The sequence below is a fragment of the Podarcis erhardii genome (assembly GCF_964252035.2).
Source record: "Podarcis erhardii genome assembly, chromosome: 10".
Lineage (NCBI taxonomy): Eukaryota > Metazoa > Chordata > Lepidosauria > Squamata > Lacertidae > Podarcis > Podarcis erhardii.
Window position 1 is genome coordinate 68,605,279 of NC_138500.1, and position 20,428 is coordinate 68,625,706.

The 20,428-nt window shown below is 41.0% G+C and overlaps 1 protein-coding gene across 2 annotated transcripts in view; it reads left to right on the forward strand.

Annotated features, from left to right (window-relative positions):
* The window catches only part of LRRK2 (leucine rich repeat kinase 2), an 82,817-nt gene that overhangs the window by 19,394 nt on the left and 42,995 nt on the right, over positions 1 to 20,428 (forward strand). For both annotated transcript variants that reach the window (XM_081878454.1, XM_081878455.1), the window contains 12 exons: positions 2,258 to 2,389; positions 3,423 to 3,542; positions 5,496 to 5,620; positions 6,991 to 7,070; positions 8,364 to 8,470; positions 9,287 to 9,416; positions 11,294 to 11,418; positions 14,210 to 14,337; positions 14,985 to 15,129; positions 16,148 to 16,287; positions 19,713 to 19,841; positions 19,965 to 20,135. In XM_081878454.1, coding sequence (XP_081734580.1) covers positions 2,258 to 2,389; positions 3,423 to 3,542; positions 5,496 to 5,620; positions 6,991 to 7,070; positions 8,364 to 8,470; positions 9,287 to 9,416; positions 11,294 to 11,418; positions 14,210 to 14,337; positions 14,985 to 15,129; positions 16,148 to 16,287; positions 19,713 to 19,841; positions 19,965 to 20,135 — 1,532 coding nt within the window. The remainder of the gene's footprint in view (positions 1 to 2,257; positions 2,390 to 3,422; positions 3,543 to 5,495; positions 5,621 to 6,990; positions 7,071 to 8,363; positions 8,471 to 9,286; positions 9,417 to 11,293; positions 11,419 to 14,209; positions 14,338 to 14,984; positions 15,130 to 16,147; positions 16,288 to 19,712; positions 19,842 to 19,964; positions 20,136 to 20,428) is intronic.

A 20,428-nucleotide genomic window follows, 5' to 3' on the forward strand; every position in this document is an offset into this window, starting at 1 on the left:
TCAACACAACACACTGGGATTCTTTTTTGGGTGGGTGTCAGCCTTTGAAATAGTGGCTGCTGGCACTCTTCTCTGCTCAGCCTACAGCTGGCATGCCAAAGCTAAAGTGGAAAACATTTGAAAATAAAGGTTTCTCAGAATTCTGTTTTGAACATTGTGACAGTACATTGAAACTGTGTGTTCGCCTAAGATAGTGTGAATGTTCTGTTCAGAATGCAGGGAAAAAAGAGACTTCCGGGTTAGCGCGATCGGCTAATGGCGGATTCCCTCCGAGCTCCGGAGGGAATCGGCTCTGCTGGGGACGTGTCCTACCGCGACGGCGACGCGGGGACCCTCAGAAACCGCAGGCGCGGAAGCCTGCGGACTTGGTGACTCGGTGGGCACCTTAAGCGCCCCCCCGACCCACGGAGAGCCTTTTTAAAGGCTACGGAGAGGGTACGGAGAGTGGCGTGGTGCTGTGAGTAGACCGCTACTGCAGTGGAGCGAAGCCGCGAGCCATGGCCGGAGAGCGCTGACTTTTTCCCCTGAAATTCGGACTTGAATTAACCCGTGAGTAGAATGGAATTTGGACTTTAAAACTTTTATCCTTGAATTCGGTACGACCGGGGGATGTGCTAAAGGGAAGTCCGCACCCCCCTTACCTACAAAAGATTTAAAGCAAGGATCGGAGAGCTAAGGTGGAGAGATCTTTTCTTTTTGGTGTTGTTTAAAAGATAATATTTCCATGAATTTGACAGAAGAAGATTTGTGCTGGAGAATAAGAGTGGAATTTTAGAAGTTTTTGTCTAACCCCCCCCCCCCCAGACCCGGGAGCGTCCTGTGTGTGAGCTGGAGGAAAAGGAACAAGGAGTTTGACAGCTGTCAAAAGAGCTGTCAAACGGGCAGTTGAAGTTAAAAATTCTATTATTTAACACCTCTCTGGACTAAATTTGTTACATTTGAATCAAAGTGGTTGGGAACAAAGTAGTTATAAATAACAAAGTAACAGACTGTTGGGAAAGGACTATTAAGTAACCAGAATCCCCCTAGGGGGAACTCTGAAACATTACAATGGCTGCAGATGGAAAACTACAGGCAGAGATAGAAAGAATGTTTTTTCTCGTGGGAATACTGCAAGAGCAGAGCATGGCTATGAACAAACAACTTATAACCTTGAACTCTAAAACAAGCAACTCTGCTGAATGCACAAAGGATCTGACTGGGAAAAAATCTGCAGCCGAATCAGAAGAGACATCTTTGGAACTGGAGGAGAGGGAAGAAGGAGCGGAGAAAGTACAGGTGGAGAGTACCAACCAGAAGCCTACATTGCTAGAACATAAAGAAGAAAATCTTTGGATTACAAATCTGCGAAAGATGCGAAAGAGGAAGGAGGAAGCCCCTGGAACACTTGGAACACTGGAATTTAAAAGAAATAAGAAATATGATTGGGGCTTTCTCTTTGAATATGGGAGATCAGTTGACCTTTTGCAGCAGCTGTTATCAAGTATTTCGGATGGAAGAGAATCTGATGAGACTGTGCCAGAGCTCCTTCGAGACCTGATGACCAACAAAGAGGATTACCAACAAAACCGGCAGAGAGAGACTGACAGAGACTTGAAGGCCTCAGATGTGAGGAATCCAGGCTAAAAACTGTTTTTGTGGACACTTATTTGGGAAGGGACAGAAACCGGGGTAGGGAGGGAGGGAAGAACAGAATTTCAAAATTTTTATGACCTTTGTGTTTGGCTATTATGACCTATATTTAATATAAAAAGGGGGAAATTCGTGGAAGGGAATTTGGGTCGACCTTAGAAAAGGATTTAATATATATAAGAAAATTGGATAAGTAAAATTTGGCCAAGTAATAAGAACTAATTTTTTTTTTTAAAAAAAAAACAACAATAATATGTAAAGGATGAGAGATAAGAACTTGCTGAGCTAACTATTTGAACTAGGATGTATGAAGGGGGGGTGGGGGGAAGTCAGGAAGTGGGGTTAAGAAAGTAAGGATATGAAATTATACATGTTTTGTTTTTGTTTTTTGTTTTCTGTGTGTTTGTGTTTATAAAATGTGAAAATCCAATAAAAAAATTTATAAAAAAAAAGAATGCAGGGGAAAAAACCATGCTTAGTCTAGTATTAGAAATACGCAAGGTGATTTTGTTGTGCACACTTCAGTCTTACAATGAATTAATATTCCCATCAGTCAATTTTAAAAGAACACTTGTGCATGAATTTTTCTTCTCTCAAATAAGTTTATTCCTTCTGTTGTCTTCAGCTAGCAATGCAGAAATTCTTATGTCTGGAAATGTGAGGTGTTACAATGTCATCGTTGAAATGATGAAAGATTTCCCCGACAATGAACCAATTCAGGAAGTGAGCTGCTGCTTGTTGCACAAACTTGCACTGGGTGAGAACATGATCCCCTTTATTTAACATGGGTGATATTTCTAGAGTAAACTGAATTTATCTGTAGAGAAAATAGTAAAGAGCTCCATAAATATAGAGGAGCTTCTGAAGCCCTTCTTTCTATCCTGCCTGACAATATTTCCTGAAGCTCAGGGGACTTTGGGGGAGCAGTCTCCAGTGCAGCAAGAGAAGCTGCACTTGAAAAATAAAGCTGTGAAACCCCAGTGAATGCACAGAAGCACTCACTAAAGATCCAAGGAGTTCTTTGGATCTTGGGCACTTACATAATCTGAAAAGGTCTCATTTGTTCAGGCCTTTTCTCTTCTGGGTGTAGCTGCCTTAATCGTAGGAACAACCCCCTTTTGTGTGAGAAGAAATTGAGGAGAGACCTGCTCACAGTTGTGTGTTTAGATTTGCTGCCCCACCAGAAAAAACAAAACAAAATGCCACATTACTTAATGTGTCATATTGGTACTGCTTGGGAGGGATTTTCCCAGTAGAACCATAGCTTTTGGTTTCAAGATTTGAATTTGACTCCTTGGGACTGTTTCCATTTTAAAGCAGGGATATGGAACCTGTGGCCCTCCAGATGTTGGAGTCCAGCTCCTCTTCGTCCCAGCCAACATGATCAATGGTCAGGGTGTTCAGAAAAATAGTCCAGTCACATCTGGAGGGCTACAGAGCCACACTTGCAAAACCAAAACCAATCTTAAATGCCTTTGAATAGTTGTGATTCCTCAGAAGGAACAGAAAGCAGGCAAGGGATTGGACCTTCCATAAAGCAACAAGGTTTTCCCACTGCAGCCACTATCACCCCAGTTCATGTACCCCCACTTTTGCAACTATGTACAGATACCCATAGTTGTTTCGAGAGGAGAATTTTGGGGCCATTGATTGAAAAATTGTATTTACTTTTCATGAATATCTATTTTCTTCTTCATATGATGGCCATTGCTGCGCAATATGTATGTAAAATGCATGCATCCAGTGTTTGCTTGCGACTCAGTTAGCTTTTTTAAATCTCTTGTATACAGAAAACTTTTTCAATATCCTGGTATTGAATGATGTACATCAATTCATTGTAACAGCTGTTGGAAAATACCCTGCTAGTGCAAAGCTGCAGGCTGCAGGCCTCAGTTGCTTGGCTCTTCTCAGTAAGTAGCTGTATAAGTTAAAAAAATTATGTTTCTCAACGCTCCTACAACTTGCTGATAGAATATTTTTGTCATATGTGACTGCAAAATTGAATGAACAATAGCCTTGCCAGTAAGGGAAAAGGTAGACCAGTCTTCCCCAATATGCTGCCCTTTAGATTTTGTTGGACTAAAACTCCCATAATCCCTGACATTTGGCCAAGCAAATAGGAGTTGGAATCCAAAGTATTTGGACAGCAGCAGGTTGGGGAAGACTGCTCCAAAGGACTCTATAAACACTTCGCTATAACCCCTCTGCCCCAAATCGCTATTGTGTTTTCCACTTTTCTGAACCGATAGTCATTTTCTTTGTATCCCCTTAGCAGCCCATTCATTACTTCTTGTTAGAGCTGATCAGCACGAGGTTCCTGCTTGCTGCTGAAAGCAGCCACATCCTATTGAATCATCCATGTTCTTCCTAAAGGATGGAGGCGCTCCTGACCCTGTTCCTCACAAAATATTGTTGAGGTCCCCATGTTTGAATCTAATGGAGACTTCCAACATGATAGCTGTAATTCATGTAATTAACCCACAAGTTATGGATGGAGTAGGTATTGACCATGAGGATGCTTTGGGCAATGTTGCTTTGGCACCTCATAACAGATACTCCAGTTCTTTGTTTCTCTTCTTCTCTATCTAGACTCCTGATAGCTTCCTCATCTCCAGTCAGGTTACCAGGCAGGCCACCAAACATCCCCTGACTTCTTATGCAATCCTGTCAGCAGCACAGGGGCTTTTCTTTCTCCCTGAAATTTCCCTCAACCTTCGCATCTTACAGCCTTTCTATGTACACCCATCCTATGAGGTGGATCATGTGCCATAGAGTTTCTGTTCTTGTATTTATTTATTTTTCTATCGCTCTGTGTGTGCTCTCTTGCTGGTGAGACACAGGGAAGCCACACTGTGTATGGGACTTTTAAAAAGAGAGAGGAGAATGGCCGTCTTCTGCTTACCCTGTCAAGAGGGCAACCATTCCCATTCTGGCCTAAAGCAACGCATGTAGCTGAAAACCTGTAGCAGAACACCTGAGAAGGCTTAGTAAATGGTAAATCTCCAGAATTCTTTAAAAAAAAAAACTTTTTTAAAAAACGAGGAAGGCAGAAGTAGGAGATGAATAAGCAGAGTGCTGGATAAAAATATATATGCAAAGCATCATTTTGTTTGCCTGGAGGAGCAGGTTGTGAGCATTTCATATGCTTGTGGTTGCAGAGTTTGGCTTCTCGTGGTCAGATAGGTAGATGTCTTTGCAGATGAGTGTCATCTCCTTTTAAAACTACATATTAGCTGTATTAAATAACCTCAAATCATCTTTGTTTGAGTGTAATAAGACTAAGACAGTCAAGCAGCTAAAAACTTGGAATAGAAGTCAGACCTAACACATAGTCTTAGCAGTCATAAGCTTGCTTTTAATTTTAAAGCATCTTATTCTGGCTGAAAGAAAAGCAAATTGTAGATAATAGGAACACACCATGGGGGTGGCAGCTGCCTCACCTAGATCAAGTAAATCAATAAAAACACTTAATTAACTGAGATTCTGCTCTCACCCTAACATGAAGTCTGCCCCTCCTAACAAGGAGCGTGCCCCCACCCCAAATCCTGGCTATGCACTTGGAGTTCACAGTCTAAAGTTTTAATGAACACCATTCTGTATCAAAATGTCCATTGGTACCAGTGATGGGGTTTCAGCTTTAACAGAATTCAGTTGCTGTCTTAAATTCTTGAGTCAAATGGTAGCTTGCTGAAGCTTCTGTTAAAATGCTTCTGCTATAAATATGTCATTGTGCTTTTGGTTTTCCTAATGATAAGCAGTGTTTTGATCATTGTGTTTCATCACCTTCAGTAGTCTGTTCTAGAGTGTGAAAACAAAGGAATAGTCATACTTTCAAAATGCGAATAAATAACTTTTTCCCCAAGCGGAAACAATATTTTTAAGCAGAGACTTGGAAGAGGAGGAGGTGGAGGAGGAAGAAAAAGAATTGTGTTGGCTGGAAGCCTGTTATAAAGCATTAAAATCGCATCGGAAGAATATAGATGTACAGGTAAGAAACTGCAGGTAAAGAATTGGGAAACATGAAAAGAGTCCTAAATGATGTGCTGTATATAAATTGCAACCAGAAGAAACAGCAATAAAATTGGGTAGAAATATTTTTCTTAAGCATTTATTTGCTGCCAATAATGTATTGCATTTTTTTAATGTATTGCATTCTTAAGTTTCAAATCATACCTTACAATCTTCAGTTCTCAGAAGTGGTTGGTTTTGTTCTCAGAAGTGGTTGGTTTTTTTCACCGTTTCTCTGTTTTATTTCTTAGTTCTCTGTTCTCATTTCTCTGTTCTCATTTTACTGGAGAGGAACTGAAGCTCAGGGATAGTAGTTAGCATAGTTGGACTTGACTTTACTGTGGTTCAGAGAGCAGGGTCCAAGGGCTTGAAGTCTTGGGCTTGGGATGGAGGAGCTTAAATGCTATTGCTTCCTTGATCCCTAACCTCTTGCTGCTTGACAATCTTGTTTGGTCCAGATTTTTAAGCAAGCATATACATTTTGTACTTCCCAGACTAAACCAGGATAATACAAAAGGCCGTTATATCAATTGTATCTGCTTATCTTATTCTAATATATGATGTCATTCCTTCTAATTTAGCCACAAGCCATATTTTATTAAACTTCTCTGTTCATGTGAAGTATTGTATGCTGAGATCCACATGACATCAAAACTGACTTGGAAAAATTTTTACATTACAGATTAAGCTCACATCATTTATTACCCTGTTTTCTCGAAAGTAAGACATCCCCCGAAAATAAGACCTACTTCCAGTTTTGCCTCTCGCTGTAATATAAGGCATCCCCCGAAAATAAGACCTCCCTGATAATAAGGCCTCTCTGGAATATAAGGTCCCCGAAGCTACCGTAAGGCGCCTGACTCCTCTGGACCGTAGTGGCAGGCACCGCCACGCAGCTCACTGATTGGCCACAGCACAGCCGGAGCTGTTAGGCAGTGCAAGGTCTCTTTAAATCAGAGAGCCCAGGGGGCTGCCAGGACAAGCTGCTCCCTGCTGCTCGCTTTGCCCTGATGGAGTCTGGCTGACTCCCAATTAGACAATAAATGTGTACCATATTCTTCTTCATGGAAAAATAAGACATCCCCTGAAAATAAGACCTAGCGCATCTTTGGGAGCAAAAATTAATATAAGACACTGTCTTATTTTCGGGGAAACGGGGTAACAACAGTACAGTAATCTCCCTTGCGTCTCAGTTACATCAGCCACTAGGGAGAAACTGTCTTAGCACTTTAGACTGAAGTACATGCTGTGGCCATGAATTATATTGATGATTCTTCTTGGAATAGTTTGGAAAGGTTTAACTGAATTTCTTGACCAAATAGTCTCTTTTGTTGTTCCTCCCTTCACTAGGAGGCTGCATGTTGGGCTTTGAACAATCTGCTTATGTACCAGCGTAATCTTCATGAGAAGATTGGAGATGGAGACAAAAAGTTAGTAGCCTGAATTGAATGCTTGGAAATGTGAACCACTAGATTTATAGCCCAAGATCTGTTTTTTTCCTCTTCAATATCATTTGTCTTAAGAATCTAAATTGGGAGAAGGAGACTGCCTTCTGGTGACACTGGTATTGTTGCTTCCTGTGTATCTGTCTTACATGGCAAAGAGGACAGCCTGCACCTAGCCGCTCCATTAAATACACCAGGGCCGGACTGGGTGCAGCTGTCATGCCCCCGTCCCCAATTGATCTTGTGGGTGAGGCCCACCTCACCTGTAAGGTCCAGTGCGGCCAGAGGTAGCCCTTCCCCCGGCCATGCAGGAAGACAACAGCCTCCCAGAATGAGCTGTGGCCAGTATTAGTGGTAAAACACGAAAAAACATACAGTGGTGTCTCGCAAGACGAAATTAATCCGTTCCGTGAGGCTCTTCGTATAGCGGTTTTTTCGTCTTGCGAAGCAAGCCCATTGACAGCTTAGCGGTTTAGCGGCTTTTAGCGGATCAGCTGATAAGCGGCTTAGCGGCTTAGGAAAAGGGGGGAAAAGGGGGGAAACCCGAAGGAACTCGCAAGACATTTCGTCTTGCGAAGCAAGCCCATAGGGAAATTCGTTTTGCGAAGTGCCTCCAAAACGGAAAACCCTTTCGTCTAGCGGGTTTTCCGTCTTGCTAGGCATTCGTCTTGCGGGGCACCACTGTAAGGGGAACCCCTTGGACTAGGATTTGTGTGTAGAACTCTCTGTTTGGAGTGCTCTCGCCAGGGAGGTTTGTTTGGTGCCTTCATTATATATTTTTAGGTGCCAGGTGAAAACATTCCTCTTCAACCAGGCCTTTGGCTAATATTTTACAGTCCTTTTAATGTGTCTGTGGGAAGGGAGAGGGTATTGTTTTGCTGTTTTGTTTTACTTATTTACTTGTTTTTATCTTGTATTTTATTCTGTGAATCACCCTGAGATCTTATGATGAAGGGCAGTATATAAATCGAATTAACAACAACAACAACTTAAATCTTACAGTTTCTATGTTTTCTGGCACAGTTTGTTCATTGTTAACCTTTGGAGCAGGGGTAGAACTGGTGATAACACTGGCAAGTTAGATGAAAATCTGACTGTTAAATTATAAATAAAAATTACCCTTATGTTGCTTTTAGTTCCTGACTGCTTTGGAATGGCACTTTGGCCCAAGATGCATGGTGACAACTTGATGCTAGAACAGAATAATAACATTTATTGTCACCTCTTTTTGCAGTAACAATGTTTGATTGTTATCATATCCTTTTCTGTTTGCATTAGATTCCCAGTCCACAGAGAAATGATGCTATCCATGTTGATGCATAATTCTTCAAAAGAACTGTTTCAAGCTGCTGCAAATGCTTTGGCAACTCTATTGGAGCAAAGTGGTAAGGGATTGTGTAACACTAAACCTGAGGATGGAGTGGAGCACAAAACCTGTCCTTGACACTGAATTTGTCAGATATAAATTCCAGTGATAATTTAAGATTTCACTAGAATGACAAACAATTAACAATTTGGGGCTGTGAATATAATAGTTGGTTTGATTTTTTTTCACAAATTCTTTTAGATATTCAGTTCCCCAATATCCTCTGCTGTCAACCAGACACATTGCTCCCTCCAATTATAAATAAACACCAATAACAAAAAAGTAAGGAGAAAAAAGGGAAAGTAAAAAGAACAAAAAAGTGTTTCAGAATGTTCCACGGCATGATATGTCATCAGTTTTGTTGGTCTCCAGGTGTTAGTCTGCAAACAGCTCTACAAACCCATTCCAAATCTCAGGCAATTGTGGGCTGGATCTGCACTAAGGCTGCAATCCAAATCACATCTACTCTGGAGTAAATCCCATTGAATTCAACAGGGATTAATCCCAGGTAAGTGATGTTGGGATTGCAGCCTAAATTAGTTGCACGTTATGCCATTTATATCAATGCCACCAAAGTCATGTTGATTTCAGTAGTGCACCTAACTTAGACTGCACATCCCTTACATACTTAACAGAGAGTCAGTTGGATTGAATTCAATAGAACACACATCTGAGTAGACTTAAATCAGACTGCTCCTTTAGTCTGCATCCAACCTGAAGTACTGTAGATTGTTACACGTGTCTACTACCTTTTGGGTAAAAATGAAAAAGTTAGGTAGGTGCTTGCAGCCAACATTCATGCTCTCTTTCATATAGTACCCTATTCTTATTGTAGTAACTATTAGAACAATTCTGCTGGCAAAAGGAATACACATGAATGTGCTGGAGATTATGAAGAAACACTCGAACTCCCCGGAAGTTGCAGAAAGTGCTTGCAAGCTGCTGAACCGTGCTTTCGAGGGAAGGTAACGAAATGAATTTCTGTGATAGGTACACCCAAAATCAGAACCATGATTTTGCAAATGTATCAGTATATCCTAGAGCAAGTTTAAATTTTGCATTTCATTCATTGGATTTGTATGCCACTTTTCCAGGAAAAGAAATCACGCTCAAGGCAGCTTACAACAAAGAAACAGGGATGCATTTCAAACATGCTAAAAATCAATTTCACATTAATACAGCAAAACAATAGCAAATATAATAATACACCAAAGACACATTTTATACAATAAATATAAGAAGCTCACTTAAACATTAAGCATCCCATAGAAAACATAACAAGGGAGCTTCACAGTTTCACCTTAGTCCTAGAAACATTCCTCCCATGATGTTGCTTAGTGTCCCTCTCCTTCTGCAGCTTCTTATAAGGCTTCCAAGGGCAAGGTGTGTGGTAACTGGAAACACTCAAACCCTTGATGTTACTCACAGACACTCTCCTTGCTTTTAACCCACCCTCCATTGACAAACAATCACAGAAAGAGGTGCAACAAAACAAAATAGTTGTGCATAATACAAAAACAGGAGCAAATACCAAATCAACACAACAACTAGTACAGCAAAACCATAGCACATAACCAGATCCTAGTACTAATTGTGGTGATCACACAGGGTCCCCGGACATTTAACGGTCTATTGATCCCTGTGCCACCACTGTGATCGCTTCCCTGCTGCCACCAACCAGTTACTCTCTGGTAAAACACTGAGTCCAGTCAGTTGTTAAAAGTGAACCAAAAAAAAACCCAAACAAGTTTATTTTACACACATTAATATTCCTGTCAGTATCTTAACTTTAGTCTCTTTACCGGCCTATACCTTCCTAATACCTTCTGACTATCTCAACTGTTTGACTGACTCCTCTTAACAAATTCTCTCCCTCTCTCACACCAGACTAGCCCAACCCACAGATGTATCTTCCCTCTCTCGTCTAACACCAGACTGTCTTCTCAACCACTCTAACTCCTCTTAACAAATTCTCTCTGTGCTTAAACCTTATACACAGTTAACTCTACCCCTTGGGTTCCCATTGGTTAGTCATTTTACAATTAGTTAACCCTTTCCCTATGAACCCAGTATGATGATGTCACACACCTAGGAGGGCAAACGCTACACTAATGCTCTACAAATGTCTGTGGAAAAACATTTATTTCAAACATGTGGCAGATACTACTACATATCTCATGGGGAATGGCATTCCATTAGCAGGTGCCACCACTGAGAAGGCATCTCTCATGTTGCATCATAACAGATCTCTTATGCCTGAAACACAGGCAAGAGGGCTTCCATTGCTGATCTAAGTCAAGGAGCTTCCCACCACCCACCCAGGTTGATGCTGGATTTTATCATATTTAGTAGCTACCCGTGTGTCTTGGGTACTGTTCCCCACATTACTACACAATCTCACCATGTGACAGCCACTGCTATGTAATGATTATAAAGTGGCTTTTCCACATAGCTGCATGTAAGTAGTGAAATCAAGACGATGATGATGATGTTGAAGAATATGTGGTTTGTGGATTTCTTAGTCCAAGCAGGTTTCAAAGCACTATGTTAGGTGTGCCCAAAGCATGCCCAGTAGGATATTTGATTCCCTTTCATTGAGGACCAGATTGCCACATGAATGGCAATCTGCTTTGGAGTAGAGAGGGGCTGGTGTTCAAGAAAGACAGGATCACAGCCCTTTTCAGTATAAGGAAATAGGTGTGTATTATATTGGATCCTTGCCAGGATACATAGATAATATACAAAAATGTAGAACAGATTATGCAATTTTTCATAATGTGAAAATGAATGGATATTTAATAAACAGATGTGTATTTGAGGATGTGGTTCGTTGATCCTGCAGTTTCCCCCCTCTGGATATAATGACAGAAGTGGCATCGAGAGTTGTAAAGGCTATGAGAAAGCATAAATCATCCCCATCTGTACAGCTGGAGGCACTAAGAGTTATTTTACATTTTATGACTTCAGGTAAGAAAATGCATGAAGAATATTTGCTTACATCATAATCTAAATGAGCAACTAGAAATAAGGAGTTAATGAGCCTGCTGCCTAGTCATTTTGCTGTATGGCTTCTCACGAAAGAGTGATGGAAATGAAAACTTAATCAGTTTCTGCTAATAGGAAGCCAAGTGATTTTATGTGGGGGAGGGGGACTTGTTGTAGGAAATATACAAAGTTTTATATGTTTAGGTCCCATTGGTTTATGTGAGAAAGGTTTAAGTATGTACCGTACTTAACTTTCCCATTGAAATTAACATAAGTTACAGGTGTTTTGACTTTAGATGGATTCTGGTTGTAATATATACTTATTCAAAGTGAAAACATCAAACCAATACATATTAATTCACAAATGCAAATTAATCCATAATGTGTCACATACCTGTTTTAGTTCAAGTTGCAAAGACATACACTAAAAATACACACACCAAGACACAGGGAATTCTGGGTCTGTGGTTCTATATATATTTAGTGTAAGTGTCATTTCCACTTTTTCACCTGAAAGGGAAATACAAGTGTTTGTGTTTTGTGGCTTGCTTGTATGCCAATATTTGTCCAGGTTTGTGTGGGGTTTATGAGGTAGACATGTGAAAGTTGTTGACTGAGGATGTAAGACTGAATTATGAGAGTGTTTGCAGAGCATGGAGAGTGATTTGAGATTGGTTTAGACTAGAGTACTGATGTGTTTGACACACTTGCAACAATCAGTCAAGTAATGGTGTGCTTGAGTGAGATTGAATGGAAACCGGGAATTTAATTGGATTGATTTGCTTAATAGTATGAGTGATTAGTGTATGGTGGTTTGGAAAAGTGAGTTGATTTTCTTTTGCCTAACAGTCAATCATATATGTCATTTAAAAGGATGGAACTTAGAGCTCCTGGTTCATTTCTCATTTGTAGTATTTTACATCCTGACATTTAGAGGATAATTTGTTTAGCTGTTTACTGTGATGCACTATATTTCTGTAGCCAATATTTATGTGCAATGTTTATTTTGATACTAAAGAAGATACTTTGTTAAGTTGCTAATTGTGTTTGAATAGAATAGAAAGATTATGCTGTAATCTCTCAGCATGTTTTTTGGAACACAGTGGGTTATTTATGAGTAAACATGTTTAGGATCAGGTTGTTTGGGTTAAAAAAAATCCAAAATGAACTTGGTAACTATCTGGTATAGAAACCTGCAGCTTTTTCCATTTTGAAAATGGGAAATATTCAGTGGTAATTTATCCCTTGCAGTAGCTTATTTAGCCTGCATCTTTTCTCATGACTGAGTCATGAGAATGCTCTAAATAAAGTAATTTAATTTAACAGTCATTGATTTTGGCACATTACAGCCAGTGATGGGGTTTGCTTTCCTTTCCTTTATTCATTCAGTGTATGACTTGCTAGCTGAAGATCTGCTTTTTTAAAATGCTAACATTTTGTAGGGTATAGAATGTGTGAAATTGAACACTAATGATCTGATCCTGTGGGTGTTTATAGAGAATAAGATGCCACTGGTTTGAATGGGACTTGGGTCTGCAAAAGCATGTTTAGAACTAGGCGCACCTAAATCAGAAGTGAGGCTATCGTAATTTACGTTCCAGGAAATAATAATAAATTTGTAATAAGTTGCCGAACTCCCTCCTCACAGAGTTGCATCTGGCACCTTCATTATATAGTTGACTTGCAACTTGTGCAAGTGTTAGGTTCTGGGGATTGTGTGTAAAGCTGAAATTGTGTATAGCAAGAAGAACCACAGAACTGCCACTATGTGGTCATCCCTGCCTTTCTGAAGCTGTTTAGAGACCAACTAAGTATGTTCTGGGTTTAAGCTTTCGTGTGCATGCACGCTTTTTCAGATACGTTTAACACTTCAGATACATTTAACACTGGTATCTGAAGAAGTGTGCATGCACCTGAAAGCTTATACCCAGAACAAACATAGTTGGTCTCTAAGATGCTACTGGACAATTTTTTTATATATTTTGTCTGCATCAGACCAACACGGCTACCTACCTGAATTTCTGAAGCTGGCACGCCGAACAGGCCTTGTCCCCCACATAAGACAAAGAGCCTTTAAGTTCTCTGTCTTGCTTTCTGGGCTCTGCAAGGTCTCATGCAAGCTCTCAAAAAAGACCTTCCCAGAGTCCAGAAAGTTAGCCATAGAGCTTTTAAGCTCTCCACCTTGTGTGTGTTTAATTTGTGCAGTTGCATGCTGGCCAGCCACCATGCATGTAAAGTATTAAACACAAGTTAAATGCAAGTTGCAAGTCGACGGTGCAGCTTTTGGTACGTGCTGAAAATGTACCTCTTTATTCTGGCTTTTGACACTTGAGGTCTATGTTTTAGGACCTTTCTTATTTCTGTGATTTAAGTTACTTTGAATTGTTTTTAATACTGTGTTTCAGTAGTTGTAAACCACCCTGGGACCTTAGGATGAAGGGCAGGTTATTAGAATTCTAATAATCATTAATAATAATACTGTGTATTGTCTTCCCCAGCATACCATAAGGCACTGATAGATTGACCTTTTTTACTTTTGAAGATATCAGCAAAATAACAAATTGCAAAAATTGTTATATAAAAAGAGGGAGGGAGAAACAAACAGCTGATTACTTGGTCTGTAGTCATACTCAGAGAAATTTAAAGTGAAACTATTGGGCTTTAGATTCATTCAGATAGATAGATAGATAGATAGATAGATAGATATCATTGACTCATTTTAACTAAGTATTTTTTTTACAAGGAAAATATTTTGGGGTTTTTTATGTTACAGGCGTGCTGAAAAAGCAACCAAATAATTCTGACTTGGGAGATACAGAGTTGGTGCTAATGCTGAAAGTGATAAAAAACCAATGTTTGTTGCAAGGTGCTCACTCCTTAGTCCTTGATGCTCTCAACACGGTATGACTCGATTTTTTCCTCCCATGGCAAATTCCCTCTAAATAATTTCAGTCTCGTTTTCCTTTCAAATCAAGATTTCTTCTGTTTCTCTCTACTCAAGTTGGAATGTTCCATCCATATTTAAAGTGTAAAACATAAATTGTAGCCTTGTGTATTGAAATGTAGATTTATTCAACTACACGGCATAATTGTCATTTAATCATATCACTCACTTATTTACCCTGGTTATTTGAAGTCCGTAATTCTCATCAGTCACTTGGAGCTCTCTGAGGACATGATCCAGAGCTTTAATGTACTGATGCACACATTTCTGCCCGTGCAAGCAGCATATCACCAACACACCCCAACCTCTGCAAGGAGACTGGATGCTGCCGGGCAGTTGTGCCAAGTAGTATTCCATCTCTTAGGCATGTCTAGATTTTGCCAGTGCTTGCCTTCCTGTGCTGGTGCTGAAGGGCATTAGTGCAGTGATGCAGTGGTTATGAATCTCAGTGAGCACTGGAGAAGTCTTCCAGAATAATAGATGTTTTAAAATGTAACATCTGATCCTGCATTAATTACAAAACTTAGTAGAAATAGCTTAACTGTTTGTTTTTGCTTTTTCCATATAAGATAACCATACTTTACGTGCCTGTTTTTGTTTCTAGTTTATTGGAAATCCTGGTATTCAGAAATGTGGATTTCAGGTACTTTCTTCTGTTGTGGAATGTTCAGGTGCGCTAGAAATGTTGACACAGCAAGGAATGACAGATACCGTACTCCATACGCTACAGATGTATCCTGATGATCAAGGTACAAAGCAAGATGGGACTAATTGCACTTAATTGCATCTTGCATAACTTAACTGCATCTAACCCAGTCCTCCTGCCCTAATGCAGGACACCCAGTGGCTGTAGCATCTCTGATATTTGCTTGTTCATCCTTGCTTGAAGGGCAATTTAAGGCCCATTTTATCAGCTGCAATGAGACAAATGAAACAAAAGCCACCCAAAACATCAGTCTAGAAGCATTTTTTTAACAACAGAAAACAGAGTTTCAGTTTACTTTGTTGTGTTAAGGGCTTTCCATGTTCCATCAAGCTCCCAAATGCTGGGAAATTGCAGCTGTTAAGGACCATGCCCTGAACAGCTGTGTTGTTTAGGCAATATTTATATGGCATGGTACCTTATTACGTAGTTAGCTCCCGCTTTACCACTACCTTGGAGCTGGATTGCTCTTAATGCCAAAGTGATGAACCCCAATCCCAAATATGTCTGTTTACTGGGAAGGAAACATGAATTCTATGTGAAACTGAAAGTACTATTCCACATTAGAAGTGGCCCTTAACAGCTGTGATTTCCTGGCACTTTGGAGCTTAATATGCTTAATCAAAAGGTTTTTTTACTGACCAGATTTTATTCTTTTTTTAACAAAAGGGGGGGGGGAATGGAGCAAGAGAGGAAGAAATATATTTATTAATAAGAAATCACACCCCATTTAGAAGAAAATAATTCACATTCAGCAGATGAGACACACACAGAGCCACATGGTTTGCCCAAAAATCTCCCTCCCACTTTCTTCTGAAAGGAGCTCCTGTGTTTTCAAAGCTGCACCTCTACCCTGCAGCCACCTGCACATCCTCTGGAGCAGATATGGGAAGAATGTGGGACGAGAGGAAGGGGAACTCCCTTGTGTGTGCAGAGTTCCACTTGTAGAATGCTGTGTGCCGCCCTCTGTGCAATAGGAGCAAACAGGAAAGACACTATTCTGTGTTCAATACCATGCATCTATTTCAATATTCCTCACCTTCCTTTCCCTTTTCTCTTTCCAGAAATACAGTGCTTAGGCTTAAGTCTTCTGGGATCCTTGATTACAAGAAAGATATTGTGCATTGCAATTATACAAGTTCTGGCGGCAATCTTGGTTTCTACTTTACGGCGCTTTAAGGAGGTTGTTGAAATACAGGCACATGTATGTAATGTGTCTGGTATAAAAATCCAGCACTTTTCTGTTTGGCTGGAAGGCTTCTTTGGGGAAGGTTGTTTTCTGAAATGTATTTTTATATTAGGTTTTGAATGTAACCACTTTTAGTGGGCTGTAATTCTGCGTCTCGCTGCTGGTTTACTCATGACACTAGGTCATATCAACTCGAAGCTTATTTTGTTTTAGATCTTACAGCTACATCTCAAATCCCTGTTGTAGCCCTTCTCATTATACCATGCTCTATAGTTGTTTCATGCACAAGTTGAACCCACCTCTTTTTGTGATCACCACCCATTGCCCCTTTCCCTCAAAACTCTTTTTTGGCCATATTCTTCTGTCTTTGAGAATATCGTTTCTCCTGAAATACTTTCACTTGTGACTGTGAAACAGCTACGACAGTTTCATATTTTACATGCCACACAAATGATTGCTGCTTCAAATGTTGGTTTAAATTTACAGTAATCTTGGTGATCTGCAATTTCCCATTACTATCTCTGTACCATAGAGACGCTTGTTTTCATGGCTCTCTTCCTGGGGTACATAGCCTCTCATTCACTGATACGTATGGCATTTCCAAGAGCATGAAAACTGCATCATGAGAATTTTGTGCAAATGCAGAAAATTCATTAACCAAACTAAGTTACTTTTGTGGAAGTGGAGGTATACCACAAGCATGTTTGCTTGAGAACAGGTTCCATACCTTCTACATTCATTTCCAAGTAAGTATGCTTAGGATTGCCACTGTGTAGTTGCTGTCCAGCTGCAGTATACCAGTGCATAGATTCCAAGTGTTGTCCATGCATGTATGTACCAGAATTTAGGTCTTCTCCATGAGGGATTACTTTAAAATTGCCTTCTGGTGGATGGCAAGTGGTACTAGAAAGTGAAATGGAGGAGTGGTCGTATGTCTTGTCTTATTAAGACCATATTTTTTTAGAGCTGAGCCGAAATATCTCAGAAAACATGTTGTTAACATTTCTTATTCCCCGCCCCCCACCGAAAAAGCCATTGTTGTTTGGTTGTGGTTGTGGTTTCTCTTATGAATGTTAATCTGCTATCATTGTGGGTGTTGAATGACACCTGGTGGTTGAAGGCAAAATTGCTGTTCATAAGAAAGCTTCCAACCTCTCGTGAGCTCTTAGTTTTGATTTTGTCTTCACCATTATCATTGATTTTCAATAGTTATCAGTATCTCCACTTCTTACATGCTTGTTTCCCTAGTTTGTTAGCCCTGTTTTGTCTTCTGTTGTTCCTTAATAAAAAAAGAGGCCCTTCTTCCTCTGCTCTTTGCTCAGCATTGCCGCTTCAAACTGCTAATACTTACCATCATTCCACTCCACGAGCTGGGAATCTCCCTCCTATTAAAAAACAAAAAGCCTCAGCCATGAGGAAGGTAACACAAGATTCCTCCATTTCCCACAGGTCCCAAGAGTTATTGTCTCCCTTGCCAACATCACAAGCTTTCATTGCAAGTAAAAAGTTGGGGAAATTGCAAGAGCAACTACTGAAATGCAGCCTTAGTGTCAGGATAGGACCTCAACGTCAGCTGCAGGAGGTGCTGGAAATGGAGGCACTTCAAGGGACCCCTCTAGCCCTTCTATTCAGTCCGTCGCTTCTTTTGGGCTCAGGTACCAAAAGTGTGCCAGGCTCCTTATGCTTCAGCTTCCCTGAAATGCAGGTAGGAAGAAGAGATGAGAAAGGGGGCTCCAGCCCCACCTCACAAGACAAGGAATCCTCTCAGTGTCTAGCACACATATCTCAGATGGCTCAAGAAGGACAAAGGGGGATAGCTCCTAAAAGGACTCTTTTTACTGCCCAGACCTTTTCTGAGAATTTTTCAGGCTTCCAGGGGGCTCAGAGCATTTCAGATTCCTAACCCGGCTTTATCAGTTATTACTACCCTGACCACTGCCTCCTAGCTTCCAATGCAGGACCTGCCCTTTACTCACCAGCTCCTAACCCTTCCCTTGCTGCAGCAGCTTAAGGCAGTGGTTTTCAACCAGTGTGCTGCGGCCCCCTTGGGTGCCTTGAATGGTGAGCAAGGATGCCACGGGCAACGCTGGCCTCTGTCCCCCTTCCCTTCCCTCCCTCCTCTGATGCCCTCTTGCGTCTCGCCTCCCAAAGGCTTGCACAGCTACTTGTTGCAGCAGCCCTGGCTACAAGCGCAGCAGGTGAATGGTTCCTCTGGGGCTGGCCCGAGGGTGCTGGTTGCCAGGAGCTGAGGTGGCCTTGGAGCAAGCAAGCAAGTGGGTGAGGGAACGCAGCCAGCCAGTCCGCCAGCCCTTGCTGTTGGGAATGGACAGAAAAGTCCCAGGCCCCTGTGGGGCAGTGTGAGGAGGCACCTCTCTTTGGGGCAGGGGGGGGTGCTGCTCAGAGACCAGGGCAGCAGCAGTGGCTACCTGGTCTCCCAAGGGAGAGGAGAGGAGGCTGAGGGAATGCTCCACAAGGGAGGGTGTTTGAGAAAGGGTGAGAGGCTGCCAGCTCTGCAGACAAGTGGGGACCTAACTGGGCTCCTGAGCCCCACAAGGCTGCCTCAGAAAGAATGTAGTTGGTCAAGGGAGCCATGGACTCATAAAGGTTGAAAACTTCTGGCTTAAGGAGGTTTTGCCGTCAGATTTCGCCACGGAGCTGGCTTCTCATCTTTCTCTGATTCCTGCACTGGCTGTTTGCTACTTACAACCCTGCTCTTCCTTCTTCTATGCCTCAGCAGCAGCCCACTTTGAACTCTGGTGAAATAGTCCCTCCACTTTCTCTGCCCATAAAAAAGGTATAGGATTTTGAGAGGCCATTTTACCCAGCTTTTAATTTTTCCTCCTATGCTGCCTGTTTACTGTTCAGTGTAGAGAAGCTACCTAGCTGGAAAATATTTATTCTGTAGTAAGAGTAATCATACACAATATTTTTTTTTAATGTGTAAAAACTTATATACCCCACCTCCCCCGTTGTTTATGGAAGCTGCAGTTTCACTTCTAATTCGCTAGAATTCTGATGTGAAAGATAACAACATCTTTGACATGCCATGGTTCTGTCTCGTCAGTGCAGGAATCTTCTGCTCATGTGCACCAAGGCTTACTGTTCAGTTCTGCCCTGTGGCAAAATTGAACAATATGATTAAGGGCTCATCTAACATTTCCCTTTGCACTGCGCTTTCAAGCAAAGGTCTGGGATTTCCTGATCTGTGTCCAAGTGGTTATTGTCATTTGCTCCAATTCAGCAGTAAAGCACTCTTGACACGGACTTGGAAACTGCAGACCTGTGGCTAGAAATGTGACACAAAAGGAACTGTGGATGAGTACCAAAATATTTTTGGTTCTATTTGTCATTTGGTCTGAAGGTTTGTTGTTTTCTTGAATGTGTCTAGCAATATATTATTGACTGTTGTCCTAACCATTTTGATTTCATTTTATCTGTAGGGATTTAATGTGATTATAAAAATACTTGACCTGTCACCTTGTTTTGCAAAGCTGTTAATACAGGAGTCATTTGATACAGCCATTTTTTATCAGATGTCCATGTGTTTCACTGAGCAAAGAGACCAGCAGGTATCTCATCTTTCATTCTTCTCTTTTCCTCTGACCTTCTCCCTGCTCCTTCCCCAGGACATTTAATACGACATGCTCTGGAAGATGTTCACCCAGTTTCAATTGCATGTTTTCTCAATTTAGTTTCAGAGTCTTTGTTGTAAATGCTTTGCTAAAATAGCTGACAACGATGATTTAAAAAACCTGATGTTGGAGAAAGCCTGTGCTGAATATAACAGTATTATGGTTGAATGCTTACTCTTGCTGGGAGCTGATGTGAATAAGGAGACGAAGAAAAACTCTTTAATCTATCAAGTACGTATGTTAAAATATAATTTTTTGCATCGGTTTGAAATATGTATGCCTGGCCTTTTTAAGAAAAACATCCTGCAGAAAAAGCTGAAACACAGATGCATCTAACACCATACTGAATACACAAGAGAAAAGTGTGACCATTGACTAGAACACAGAATGGTGCTACACAGGCAGCAACAAGCTTGAAAAATCTAGAGAAACACTAGAGACAATGAACAAGCATAGCTCCCAACTCCATAATGTTCTGGTTTACTTTCCAGTTCATTCTCCTATTTGAGTGACTGCCTTTCATT